This window comes from Vicia villosa, linkage group LG3 (genome assembly GCF_029867415.1).
Source record: "Vicia villosa cultivar HV-30 ecotype Madison, WI linkage group LG3, Vvil1.0, whole genome shotgun sequence".
Taxonomy (NCBI): Eukaryota; Viridiplantae; Streptophyta; class Magnoliopsida; order Fabales; family Fabaceae; genus Vicia; species Vicia villosa.
The window spans coordinates 39,405,964-39,420,252 of NC_081182.1; the positions used below are offsets into that span (position 1 = coordinate 39,405,964).

A 14,289-nucleotide genomic window follows, 5' to 3' on the forward strand; every position below is an offset into this window, starting at 1 on the left:
ACACCTGCAATCTTGCAAGCCTTGTTGTTTCCCAGCAATACTGATCCATAATCCACTCCTTCTTAGAGTCACTGCTTGAAACCACAAGAACATCAGATGATTCGAAATCATCTTGAACAATGGCAGCGTTGCCATTATCCTTACCTCCATGATATTTCAGGCGTTCAGGGCACACCTTTCTTGTGTGACCCTCCTTCTTACAATGGTAGCATCGAATGTCAGATGCTTCGCCACTGTAAGACTTCGACTGGCTTTTGCCTTTCTTCTTGTCGAACTTACCATCCTTTCGTAAGAGTTTTCCTTTAACGGTCAAACCTTCGCCAACAATCGAAGGCTTATGCTCTTTTCGTTCATTCAAGTCCTTAGAGTACAAGGCTGATTGAACTTCTTCAAACGTCAGGGACTCCCTTCCATACAAGAGAGTTTCTTTGAAGTGAGCATGTGATCGAGGCAAAGAACACAATAGTAACAGCGCTTGATCTTCATCATCGATCTTCACATCAATATTTTCAAGATCAAGAATCAGTTTGTTGAACATATCCAACTGCTCAGCCAATACTTTGTCTTCAATCATCTTGAATGAATACAAAGCTTGCTTCAGGTAGAGTCGATTTACCAGCGATTTGGTCATATACAAACTTTCAAGTTTCACCCATAACCCTGATGCCGTCGTCTCCTTTGGTACCTGTCGGAGAACCTTATCACCAAGGCTCAACAAAATTGCGCTGTGTGCTTTCTCGATCATATTCGTCTTCTCCGCTGCCGTCAATTCTGCATTCATGGCTACCTCTCCCTTCAACGCTTCCAAACGACCCTGATGAACCAGTAGGGCTTTCATCTTCAAGCGCCACAGACCAAAATCATTCACTCCGGTGAACTTTTCAATCTCATACTTTGTTGAAGGCATCTTCTCCACGCTCACCGCACCAATTTGTTGTGAATTCAATGCCACGAACAAAGTATAAAATAAGGGATGAATAAAGGACAAGGAAGAAGAGGAGAACACAAATATTGGTTATAACTGCTATTCTTTTACTTTCTCTTAAAACAGGATTACAAGTTTACAAGAATAACAAATAACCTCTCTCACCCTAAATTAGGATTTGCAGCTTAGCAATGATGAGAGACTAGTATGCTATTTATAATAAAACCTAACATACTAACTAATGGGCTTTTTCCACAAGGCCCATTACACAAGCCAACTTAATAAACAAGCTAACTTAACAAATTAGGGTTTAAACACTAAAACCTAATTTAACATGCTAACAACCCTAGCATCTTCGACACAAGCATGTGAACAACCTTCGACTTCATGCTTAACCCTGTCGAACCAAGAAGCTATCCTTCGGCCATACTAGAGTTCGATCCAATATCTCACAGATCCTAAATAGGGATGTCAACGGGGCAGGGATTGTTCGGAGGATGCTTCTCTGCTTCCCGCCCCACTTCTAGAATATTTCCCTCATCCCCACAGATCCCCACAAAGATCCACAGATATCAAATCTTTAAAAAATTACTTTACTTTTTAATCAAAACTCTAACACTAATACTAGTATTTCATTATTTTTTTCCTTTTTATAGAATTAAAAAATGCAAAAGCACTAGCTATTTCTAATATTTTTTTCTATAAAAAAAAATAAATATTCAACCGAACTTGTTGCTACAATGCACACCCTTGTACAACCATAATGTAATGCCACAATATACAAGCAAAAAACAACAATAACCCTTTAGGAGATGATGAATGATGAGACAGAGAGTTTAGAAAATAAAAGGAGAATACGACATGTACTTTGTATGTATTTGATGCACTTTTCTAGGGTTTGGTAATTAGAGTAGTGAAATAATACATTATACAATAAAAAATAAAAAAAAATCCATCCAATAATGACTCTTCATTTTCTAATAAATTAATATATTTTTTTATTAAAAAAACATGTTAAATTATAGGCAATTTAGGCTTAATTGCAATTTTTGTCTCCCTATTATTCATTTTTTTGGTTTTGGTCCCCCTATTTTAAAATCCGGAATTTTAGTCCCTATATTTTAATTTTTTGAGGATTTTGGTCCCCCAGCAGATTCGAAGGCAATTTTAAATAAAATGACGCTCATATTGATGATGTGTCAGTGCCAGTTCAACAGTGAACTGTTTAAAAAAGCTAATTTTATTTAAGATTTATGTTGAACATATCATCAATATGAGTTCCATTTCATTAAAAATTGTCTTCGAATTTGCAAGAGGACCAAAATCCTCAAAAAACTAAAATAAAGGGACTAAAATTCCGAATTTTAAAATAGGAGGACCAAAATTCAAAAAAAAAAATGATAATAGAAGGACCAAAATTGCAATTAAGTCTAAATTATATATGTGATTATATATTAAATAATATATAAAATATAAATTTTAAATAATATGCTCAGGGTCGAGAAATCCGCGGGGCAGAAGGTACTTTTTCAATCCTCGCCCCAAATTGTCATCGGGAGAACTTTTCCAATCCCCGCCCCAAATTGTTATCGGGAGAACTTTTTCCGCCATCCCGTTCCCGTGGAGGAAAATCTCCAATTTCAAAGCTTCAAACAGATAATTCCCACGGAAATCCCAGTTAACATATGCAAATTGACATCCTTAATCCTAAAGTTAATCTACCTCTATTTTTCTTAAAATTAATTTTAAAAGATATACAATGCTCCAACTAATGTTATTTCAATCAGTATTTTTATTTATCTAATCAATTCAAATAACAATATTACAATATTTCTAATTCTTAAATAGATAAATTAGTAGATTCTTTTTATATATTTTTGGACGAGCATGCTTATGCTAAAATCTAAAAAAAAAAAAAAACGAATATCATTGTTTCGCGAAAAGTAGGTGATAAAGAAATGTGTTACCATTACCATTGATATATAGGACCGTTTGTTTTGGTTAATTTAAAAATTATTTTATAGTGTTATCAAATTTTGTGAAAAATTTTTTTCAAAAAAAACTTTTTATAAAAGCTTCAAATGAAAATTTTGTTTGAATAGTTATTCTTAGAATGTGATTTTAGGTATTTCATCTATTTATGGAAAAAAAATTAGATATCAAAAAATCACTTAATTTTGAAGCTATTTCAAATAAATTTTCTTAAAAATCATTTTTGAAATACAACTTTTTTTAAAAATTATGATTTTGACTAAACTTTAGTCTTCAATTATGTATATTTATGTTATAAGATGTCAAATTTAATGTTTCATTTTAGAAAAAAAGAATATAAAAAAACTTGTAATATTTTGAAAAACGGTTTTAGAGAATCTATTTTCAAAAATACAAAGAAAAAATCTATTTTTTTAAAGCTGAAATAAAATGGCCCGGATCAAGATCTTTTCTTAAAGCTGTGCAAAATGATGCGCACACTATTCTCATTTTAGTATTTACAATGTCAAGACTGAACTGCAATTCCACCATGCCCAAACAAGGTGAGCACTGCAGTCCCATTGATGCAAACATGAAACAACTTCTTTAATACCATGTGGACAATGGTATCTCTACATCGTGGAACTTCACCAAAACAATGCACCCTAATGAAGCAAGAAAATCCAGGGTAACTACCATAGTTGCTGCAAAAATACTGGCATTAAACACTTGCAGCAAAGAGTATGATGTGTACCCCAGAAATCCCAGTCATGTTTGTGTGTACTATTGCTTCTTTCCATTCATTTCAAAAGCTAACCAGTAAAATTTTCAATTATCTGACCACATCTAGTCTGTCGATCACGTTTAACGCTCGCTCTTTGTCAATATCGAAATCAATCACAGGAACTTTTGACAAAATCCTATTAAAAGATAATCCCTTGCTTTTACTTGTTGAAAGACTACTGCTCTTGGTCAGTCTGCACTTCTCACTCAATGTAGGCTTCAGACTGTCAAAGTCCAGGCTCTTACTGATTCCTTTCATTTTGGTTTTCTTACTTACATCTTGCAGCAGGTTCTGCTCATCCATTGTTAAAATTGGTAAGAGGGCATTTGTAGAATGCTTATTTGTCTTTTCCATGGTAGCCCCGACAGGGGATTTCATGGTAGGCCTTGCTTTGCCAGCATCACTGCCAGACTTTACTTTAATGGCCAGGCGGTGAAGCCATAAGAGAAGTTCAAGAATATAATGTTCTACTTTGTCTTTATCAGCATAGTGGAATGTCTCAATTCGCATTGCACCACCCTGGAAAACTTTCTTATCCACCTCAGAGCTTCAAGGACCAAGAAGTATTTAAAATAAGAAAGGATTCAAAGTACAGAAAATACAAAGGGGGAAGACATGAATTTCTAATTCAAACTAGAATAGTAGGGACTGGCTACTTACCCTGTGTTAGCCCACTCCCCCACCCAGCCAAAACCATGGTGTGCTCTGAACCAATTTTTAAACACCAAAGAAAAGGTCAAAAAGAATAGATTATCATATTTGTAAGGTAAATAAACTTATGATTAAAGATTGCTTTTCACGTGGCCGGGAAGGAGTTAGTTGACAAAAGGCCAGAGATCTTACTTGGATGTGTTTGTGGCAATTGGGACCAACCAATGTAATGTTTTCTCCATCTCATCTTTGATATTTGCTGCAGTTATCTGTGTAACCCAGACAGCAACCACAAAGAAAGAGTGAAAAAACCAAGAAACAAATTTAAGAAAGATTTTCTTCACTAGTATGTGTAAGGGCAGAAGAAAATTTATTTCTCAAAACTTGTCAAGCGAATTCTAATTGTGTATGATCTTTACTGCAAGTCTAACAAACTACAGTACTACCAAAATATGAAGGCCTGTAAGAGAGTAAGTATTGGCTGAAACAAAATCAAGGGCATCTAATGAGTATTCATTATGATGGGTAGCTATAAATAATGTTAACCAGGTGGCTAATTGAGTCATTGACTACCAGACCAACTAAAATCCATCTTCAGTTGTGTTGTGGACGAGATATGAAGTGTGCTTCAACCTAAAGCATTTTTATATCTATTCTAAAAAAATCCAAACCCATAATCTTGTCTGATTTTTCAACAAAGCAGTAGTAATAGAAAGTATAAGTGGTCAATCATACCTCTTCTACAACATGAATGGATGATAATTTGGAACGCAAAGCTGATTTTATATTAGGAGGCAAGTTTTGATACAATGTGTCCCTTGTATTTGCAGGCATAGCAATATACCTGGCTACCTGAAAGCATTAACATGGACTTGGTACAATGCTCGGCAATGCAAAACAAATTTATGGTTGATTTTCTCCTCTTAAGAAATAAAGATTGAAAAGCATAGTTTACATTTAATTCAACTTGAAATCTGAAAGTAACATAAGGAAAATAACAGAGAAGTGGACAGGTAGCAATAAGAGAATCATTTTTAAAAACTCAATTATATTTTCACCTGATTTGAGATAAGGTAAAAGAACAGTCATGTAATGAAATAGTTACAATTAAGTAAATTGACTTACAAGGGTATCAATTTGAAGTACTATATTTGCATAATGCAAAGCAAGACCTGCAGGGCCCAATCTTTGACGATTGCCAATGTTTCCAATTATTGGCTTTTGGCCATCTGCAGGTACCCATGGATAAACAACATTAAAAGTGTGAATCAGAATACATCTTTCATTACAATCTGATAGCAACAATATTTGATGAGGTTAAAAACACATAGTGCTGCTAATAGCTCCCAAAACGCAGACACTTTTTATTCCTACCAAATTTAAAATTAATCGATTACCAAATAAGGCAAACAGAATAACATGACAGAGATTTTCACAATATAAATGTTAATTAAGTCATCGCATTGATAAGAACAAATAGTTATTACATTAAGTGACACTAGAACAACATAAATCAAGTGAAGCAAACATTTTATATGGCTTTAGTAGGTACAGACCTGCACTCCCAAAGTTATTGCTTATCTCCAAATGTAAAAAATGGACGATGTCTACAAGCTTCTCAACAACCTGCAATCCATTAGACTACGAGTTATACTCATCTTTTCTCGGTTTTTGATTTGTGAATGAAATGTACAAGAAAAACCTGCCTCTATAAATAAAAATTTATTTCCTATACTATCTTTAGTATTACCAATTTACACGTGGATCAAACACAATAAAAGTTGAATAGAGAATTAAACAAATATGGAGGAGGATACTGAGGGATGAGAAGAACACATCAAGAAGTAATCTGTAGCTACCTACCTCCTCCAAACTTCTACACCAGAGTGATTTTTTCTTTAAATGTTTAATTTGCTTCTTTTGACTTTTAATTTCTGCTCTCAAGAATGCGAGGTTATCACCTATAAGAAGAAGAGCAATAATGAAAGTCAAATTATATATCAGAGATAAGAGATTAACATAGTAACATGAACAAATACTGCTCAATATACTGCAAAGTCAAACTTATGGGTAGCTGTAAGCCTGTAACTTTTTCTTCAAAAATATGTAAGAGGAAGCAACCGCCCAATTTCAGAATTGTATTCTCAACAATAATACTTTATTCTGGCTCCATTTGTTTTTTTTTTTTTTGTAAAGTACTTTTGTAACCGCAATCTATCTACATACACTGTTACACTTTAATAAGAATGACTTTGAAGGAGACTTGGTGACAAATTGAGAAGGCATTAGTATCAGAATATCAAAAGTTTTTTTTGAAAACTTAGGACCCAACTTTGAGACCGGCTAGTTCAAAGGGATCAAAGTTGTTTAATACTAACATATATCTTTTTCAATATCCTAGAACTAATTAAATGATCAATGTGAATACAGTCCTCAGGATTCCACACATTTATCATAATCTAATTGACCACTGGAATTATGGAAGAAAAAAAATCAAAATCAAAATCAAAATTATTCTTCATTTATGATTATAACTCTATAAGATCTCTGGTTTTAGGTTAAAAAATGTCAGTCACAAGCTAAAGTTTAGAGTAGCATATTATCTCAATGCCTGTTGTAAATATAATTTTATAGTGTGTAACTATTTGTATATATTGTATTAGACCCATTAAGTAGGCCTATTAGGTATAGCATAGTCTATTTAAATAATTTAGTGATTCTATTCCAATTACTTTCTGAAATGATATTCAGAAAGTTATTCAAATTCTACACGGTATCTAGAGATCTCGGTCTTGAGGGTCTTGCATCAGCATAAAAACTCTAGTCGAATTCATTGCGGCTCCATTTTATACTGTCTTTGTTGCAGTCCCTTTTTTTTTACAATTTCATTGTTTGCTCACCATTTCACTGAATTGCTAACACTAGATCACTGCCTTCTTCTCAGTTTGTGTTCTTTTGTATCTCTAACCAGCTGTGTGATTGTTTTGCTTAGTTCCGTGGCCAACCTCGCATCACCATCCCAAACCCCGATATTGGGCATACCCTAAAGTTTCGTGGTGAATGGACACCTAACGCGCTGCCCAAGCTCCAGCACGTTCTGACACTTGTAGGTCACAGGTTGCCTTCCTGATCTCTTTTTCCAGTGCGGCTTTTCCAATCATTTACGAGGTCCTTTCTGATCTTCTTTGACGGATCAAATATTGGGTTTGGGATGTTTTTTCGTGGGTATTTTGGAGCCCTTTCATCTGTTTTTTGCCACTCTTCTGCAGTTTTTGGATCATGTTTAGCTTGGTGTAGTATTTTAGTGCTACTGGTCTTCTGCGCTGCTTGACTTTTCAATATTTTTTGGAAGCCCCTTCTTGGCGGCAGAAACAGACGCAGCAGATTCCCCTTTTCTTTTAGTAAGCACTAAGCATGACTTGAATAGTTTACAGACCTTCTTTATGCTCTTGGGTGAGTCTCCTAATTATCCTTCTCGGACAACTGAGTGGTAAAAAGTCGTGTTCCCAATGTCTCATGGCTACTTATCATATTCCTCATAAGTCATAAAATGATAGGATTACTCATAATATGATAGGATCAATTTAGTATAATAGAGGATACGAAGGAACTAATACGAGATAACGGCCGAAACAGCCGGGTTTGATAATATAGATTTTAATGAAATTAGTGTTGGTGATTTTAGTATCATCAATGTATTTTGGTAGTAATGTGATTTACTGTAAGCCGATGCAATTATGCATTAAGCTTGAAACAAGTTAGGGTAGTGCGGAGTGCACGCTCGTAGAGCCAAACGTGCAATTGAATACGAATAATAGAAACGGGGTTCTAAGGGGCGGAGCCCCTGGCGGGGTGCGGGGCAGCGCCCCGTCGGGGTCCAAGGGACGGAGCCCCTGGCGGGGTGCGGGGAAGCGCCCTGCCGGGGTCCAAGGGGCAGCGCCCTGGCTGGGGTCCCGCTGCCAGGTCAGCGGCCGGGGTGCGGGGCAGCGCCCCGGTCGAAAAATTCGTTTGAATAGTTGCACCCTTTTCCCAACCGACATAACCGTTTTACCGAACAGGTGTGTCGTTTCCCAACCGACATAACTGTTTCTACCGAACAGGTGTGTCATTTCGTGAACCCAGACAAGAATAGGGTCGAAATACTTTGTTCGGAAAGTGAACGAACACGATTCTTCGAAGATATCCAAGATTATCATACCAGATTTCTAACAATTAGTGTATCTAAAATTTTAAACCGTCAAATTCCAATCTGCCCACTCCTTACATGCTCTCCTCCTTTTATTGCTCGGATCTATTTTCTCTCATATCACAATTAATTCCCTGCACATCAGTTACTAATGCTTACATTGATTCACTGATTCACTGATTCATCCTCTTTCTCTTCCTCACATCAGATATTAGTGCATACCTTAATTCCCTGCCTCACACCTTTTTTCTTCTTCGTACCTATCATAATACTTGGATTCAGGACTTTGGTGCCACTGATAACATGACCTCTCATTCATAATTGTTTTCTACTTATATTTCATCTTCTAATACTCATTACATTATTGTATCTCATCTTCTAATACTCATTACATTATTGTTGTCAATGGTACTTAAACACGTGTTGTAGGTTCTGAAAATATCAAACTTCAACCTCATTTTAAATTGTGTTGTTGGTTCTGAAAATATCAAACTTCAACCTCATTTTAAATTGCAAGAAGTGATTCATGTTCCGACGCTCTCTCATAACTTAATTTCTATCCATAAGCTTATCCGGAATCAGAATTGTACGATAATATGTTTTATTCTCCTTGTATTTTTGGAGATCTTGCAACGAGGAGAGCGTTTGGATTTGCTATGAAACATTTGCCTGATGAACAAACTAGTCAGAACGTGTGGTCTTCCACACTTCGGTCTCAGTTAAAGTCTCATTTGTTTACCTTACAAATATGACTCAGCACAAGCATCTTGGTCAATCTCATTTTTACTTTTTATTGATGAGGTATGTGTTTCCATTCTTGTTTTTATTGGTGAGTCTTTTAAATGAAAGATATGTCAATTTTCTAAGCACCATCGAGTTGCTTTTCCTTCTACTCTTACTAAAAGTGTAATATTGGATATCTAATGTTAGAAATATGACCTTATTTCTAATATTCCTAACGTGAAGTGGTTTGTTTCCTTTATTGAAGAAGAATAAACCATGAGTGCCCTAATTGTTTATTCTATATTGATGAAGAATAAACCATGAGTGCCCTAATTGTTTATTCAATTCTACAATATGGTAAAATACAATTTGAAGTTGCTTGAGTCATTCTCTTTGAAATATTAGTCCCAAATCATACTGGGCTTTAACAGGGAGAGGATTATTATGGTTTAAAGGAGGTGGAAACCTAACTGTAAAGGCTTCCATTGATGTTTCTTATGCAGGTTTCAGCAAGTTAGAGTTACGGAGAGAAGATCTACTTCAGATTATTGTACACTTCTTTATGAAAACCTTGTTACTAAAAAGAGTAAGAAGTAAAGGGTAGTTGTCTGATCAACCGTTGAAGTACTAGGAAATCATGAGCTATGGATGAAAATTGTGCTAGAATATTCAAAAAAAAGTGTAAAGGCCCTATGAAGTTTTTTTGAGACAATAAGTCATCACGAAAATTAATCATTATTGTTCATAATCTTGTTAACCATGGCAGGACAAAACACGTTGAGATAGTTCGACTCAAAATAAGTTGGATATGGATTGAAAACTATAGCCTATGTGTTAATAAAAGGCTTATAACCGAAAGATTCACCCAACTTACTTGCAAGGTCGAAATGATAGATATTCATTGACCAGCTTTAGAAGGAGTGTAGTAAATATAATTTTATATTGTGTGATAATTTGTATTTAACTAGTTAATTGGGCCCAATAGGTAGAGCATGGTCTTTTTAAACATTTTAGTGATCGTATTCTAATTACTTTTTGAAAAAATATTGAGAAAATTATTCCAACTCTACATGGCCCATTGATGATATTACATAATTACCTCTTTGATCCTCCTCTTCGCCCTTATGCTCAATATCTTGTTCAAATCTATCCAACGCATGAAGTTCGTGGTACAACTCCTGTGATCACAGAAAATTTGATTTTCCAAAATTTATACAAAAAAATAATCCCTCACAAAAATATGTGAGTGTAGTCTGATTTAAACACATGGAATCACAAATTCAACACCACCAATCAATTTCTTATAATACATGGTCAGGAAAATTGCAAAAAAAAAAAAAAGAAGTCTTGTATAATATTTCCTATTTGGAACCAAACACTTACTCAATTGGTTAACAAAATTGAAAAACGGGTATACTTAGTAATCATATATAAACTCAATTTAACTGCCTGAGTAATTAGTTTTATACTGAAAATACTTTTACCAACAATTCCTTTGTTTTAGAGAAATTTCTCGCCATATTTTTCCAACTTCAAAAATTTAACTATCAGTCCTTAAACGAAACAAAGTATTTTTTTAGTGACATAAGGGGATACACTCACCGCTGTAAATTGGACTGAATTCATCAATTGTTTCATTATTGATTCTGCCTCGTCTCTTGAGAGTCTTTGAGCATTTGACTCTTTGCTAATCCTAAAATTTGAAACAAAGATGGCTAAGAATGAATATATGAATGACCAAATATGGTTTGAAGACAAATGAAAGGCTAGATGAATGAGCAAGTACAATTTACATTACTTCTCAAAGTAACGGTCTAAGTTGTGCCATTGAGGATCCTTTGACCGATTTCCAAAACGAATCACCTCGTTAGAAAAAACTTTCAACTCCTGCCTGACAACAAAGCCAAATCACATACAACTGACCTTTATATATTAAGGAGTAGCGGAATTACAAAACAAAACACTTAAGTTATTTAATTAAGTAATCCAATACTTACCTCTTGTCTGCAGCAACAATCCTAAGAAGCTCATCTGTATCCTTTGACACTAAATCATGCACAACCTCTGAAAGAAGCACCTCTTTATTTAGATGCCTAATACTCTTTGTGGAAAGAGAATGCAGAAGCTGATAACCTTTGACAATAGTATTTGCAACCTCAAATGCTAAGATGGAAATTTCACTCCCCTTTATTGCAGCTCCGGAAACAAACCCACTCCCAGCATTTAAATTTGCCATGCTGCTCCCAAGATTGTCCAAAACCTCCACCGCCTTCCCCAATCCAGCTCTTCCCAAACGTGAACTCACCTCCGACACCTGAAATAGAAAGATCTTAGTAGATGATATTTTTCATTTTCCCCCTACATAATTGTTTTTAGACAGAAGCCAGCCAATGAATACTTTTAAACAAACCTCCTCACACAAGAGCACTTTAGGGCTTATTCAAACACAATGCAAAAACCCACTATACACTGTACTACCATTCATTTTATTTAAGCAGAAGAATAGCTACGAAACACTAGACCATTGAATAGAAGTTTTCTTTGTTAACAAGCCAATTACCAACTCTCCTAAAATCTTAAACTAAGAGAATGAATGAATCTAATAAAACGTTATAACTTAAACAAAGCAAGTTGGAATCTAAAACACTTAAGAACAACACTATCCTTCCTTATTGCAACAAGCAACCTAATTTTGAGCCTCAAGCACTCTGTAGCACCGACACTTCTGAAAAATGTGTGTATCTTTCATTGTATGTGTCCAAAACCGACATCATCACTTGTAATTACGTTTAATTTATTTATTTTTTAAAAATATTACTGATGTCGATGTGTCAGTAGCAATGTCATTTTTCCAATGTTCGTGCTTCATAGATGAGTGACAATAAACACAAATAGAAATACAATAAACAACACAAGTTTAAAACTCCTAATTAGTAATAAATAAACCCTAATTCCCAAACACAAACCTGCACTTCCAAATAAATTACAAGACAATCAGCTCAAATATCATCAACAGTCATCTTTAGTAATTTTACGAGTTTCCAGCATCAAAAAATCCTTCCTAAACAGTTAAGTAATTAACCAGTTGAAACAGATTGTAAATCTATAAAAGAAATTAAATAAACTAATCTCACGTTATTATCAACAATTAATGATCTGAGATTGAGAGTTTCAGTTTCAGTACTGATATAAATAATAGAGAAACGGTTAAAGTACTTTAGCGGCGTAGCGTGGGATTCCGTCGTAGAAAACGTCATCAGCGGTGCCTCCGGCGGGATTTCTCTCCATGATCTCACGTACTTGAGGCGGCCTTGTGAAATCAGCGGGGTTGTTGTTGTTGTTAGTATTAGGTTTATGAGAGGCATCGGAATCGGCATCGGAGCTGGCGAAGACGCGGTCAACTTCGGCGGACCTAGAGCAAAGACCTCCCATGAGTTGAGAAAACCAAACCAATAATTGAATCTTTGAATTCGCACCGGTTTCCATCTCATTCGTTCATTTTGGGTCAATGAAATGAATAATAGTAGTTGTCGTAAGTAAGAAGAGAGAGAAGAGTGTTTAGTGAAATTGTATTCTACTGATGAGGAGTTTGAAAGTATTTTGTTTGAAAAGAGAAAGAAAGAAGAGAACGAGGAGAACGAAGACTGGCTCGTGACTTGGGTATCACATGGTTTTTATCATTTTCAGACGAAACCGAAAGTCTACTCTCTGTGTAACCCTTCCTTTTACGACTAGGCGCCAAGTAGTGAGATAAAAAATTGGAAAGTGTATTGAATAGTTGATTGATTTTATAAAATTGATTATGATAATACAATTGATTCTATATATAATTGATTTTATAAAATTGATTATGATGATACAATTGATTCTAAATTAAAAATAAATTTTGTTATGATTTTTTTTAGTTAACAAGTTGCTGTGGAATTGAATGGTACAAATTTTATTATGATTATTTGACAAACTAGTTCTAAGAGATGTATATCGGAGGTTCAAAAACGAATTAAACCAATAGAAAATTAATAATTGAACGGATTAAATTGAAAATTTAAAAATAAAATTGTATTTGGTTTGCATTTGTTTTGGTCATTTTTAATAAAACTGTGTGATTTGGTTTGATTTGTAATTTATATTTTGTAAATCGAACATAACCAAATTAAGTTGCATTATGTTACAACTCAAAATTCACTTAACTCACATTCAATTCAAACCCAAATCTATTAAACTTTAGTCTTGGGATTATTAACAGGTTTCTCTTCCTTACACTTAGGATTTCACTTTGAATGCAAATCAAGGAATTTCACAGGTTCCTCAAGCACCACAAAAGAAACGATCACCACGCGAAGAAGCCCCATAGGGAAATGGCAAAAAGTCAAGATGACTTTGACACATTTCTTGAAGATATATTAGTTAGGGTGAATGATTTGTTGTTTCTAGTGGATTTTGTGATTCTTGACATGCCATAAGACTTTGCAACACCCCTACTTATCAGGAGACTGTTCTTAGCAACTCGTTGAGCTCTCATTGATGTGAAATTGCATGAGTTAATCTTGAGATTCAACAAAGAAAAAGTTATCTTTAACGTATTTGAAGCTATGAAACATAATAAAGAGAATCCTCATATTTATATAATTGACATAATGGATGGAGTTGTTCACGAGGTAACTGCAGCAGAAACACATTCATAGTTCATTGAGTTACTATTAATTCAATTAAACATGTTGAAGATGAATATGATATGGAAGTAGCAGAATGTTTACTTCAACTTCAAGCAACACAGGTTGATAATGCAACTAGAAAAATTGAAGAATTAGGTGGTCATGAGTAACAAAGTCTCATCCTAGTATAGAAGGATTCTGAGTTAAAACAGTTGTTGAAGCATTAGAAATATGTCTTTTTGGATGAGAAACTCTTACAACCAGTTATCATTAGTAGTTCATTATCAACTCTTAAGGAATAAAAATTATTAAGAGTTCTAAGAGATAACAAGAACGTACTTGGTTGGGATTTGACTGATTTTAAAGGTATTAGCCTGGCTTATTGCATACACAA

The 14,289-nt window shown here is 34.6% G+C and overlaps 1 protein-coding gene across 1 annotated transcript; it reads right to left on the reverse strand.

Annotated features, from left to right (window-relative positions):
- Positions 1-3,352: 3,352 nt before the first annotated feature.
- LOC131661063 (protein PSK SIMULATOR 1-like) lies at positions 3,353-12,986 on the reverse strand. The gene is made up of 12 exons (XM_058930467.1): positions 12,457-12,986; positions 11,238-11,554; positions 11,039-11,131; positions 10,843-10,933; positions 10,340-10,418; positions 6,195-6,292; positions 5,888-5,957; positions 5,457-5,560; positions 5,067-5,183; positions 4,524-4,600; positions 4,341-4,385; positions 3,353-4,227 (listed from the first exon to the last, which is right to left on the reverse strand). The coding sequence occupies exons 1-12, from the start codon at positions 12,724-12,726 to the stop codon at positions 3,729-3,731; spliced, it is 1,860 nt and encodes a 619-aa protein (XP_058786450.1). The 5' UTR covers positions 12,727-12,986; the 3' UTR covers positions 3,353-3,728.
- Between the last annotated feature and the right edge of the window lie 1,303 nt (positions 12,987-14,289).

Coding starts and splice junctions, on each gene's coding strand:
- LOC131661063 (XM_058930467.1), bottom strand. CDS start 12,726: ATGGAAACCGGTGCGAATTCAAAGATTCAATTATTGGTTTGGTTTTCT. Junction 11,555..12,456: donor TCCCACGCTACGCCGCTAAA/GTACTTTAACCG, acceptor TTTCTATTTCAG/GTGTCGGAGGTGAGTTCACG. Junction 4,386..4,523: donor ATTGCCACAAACACATCCAA/GTAAGATCTCTG, acceptor AAATTGGTTCAG/AGCACACCATGGTTTTGGCT.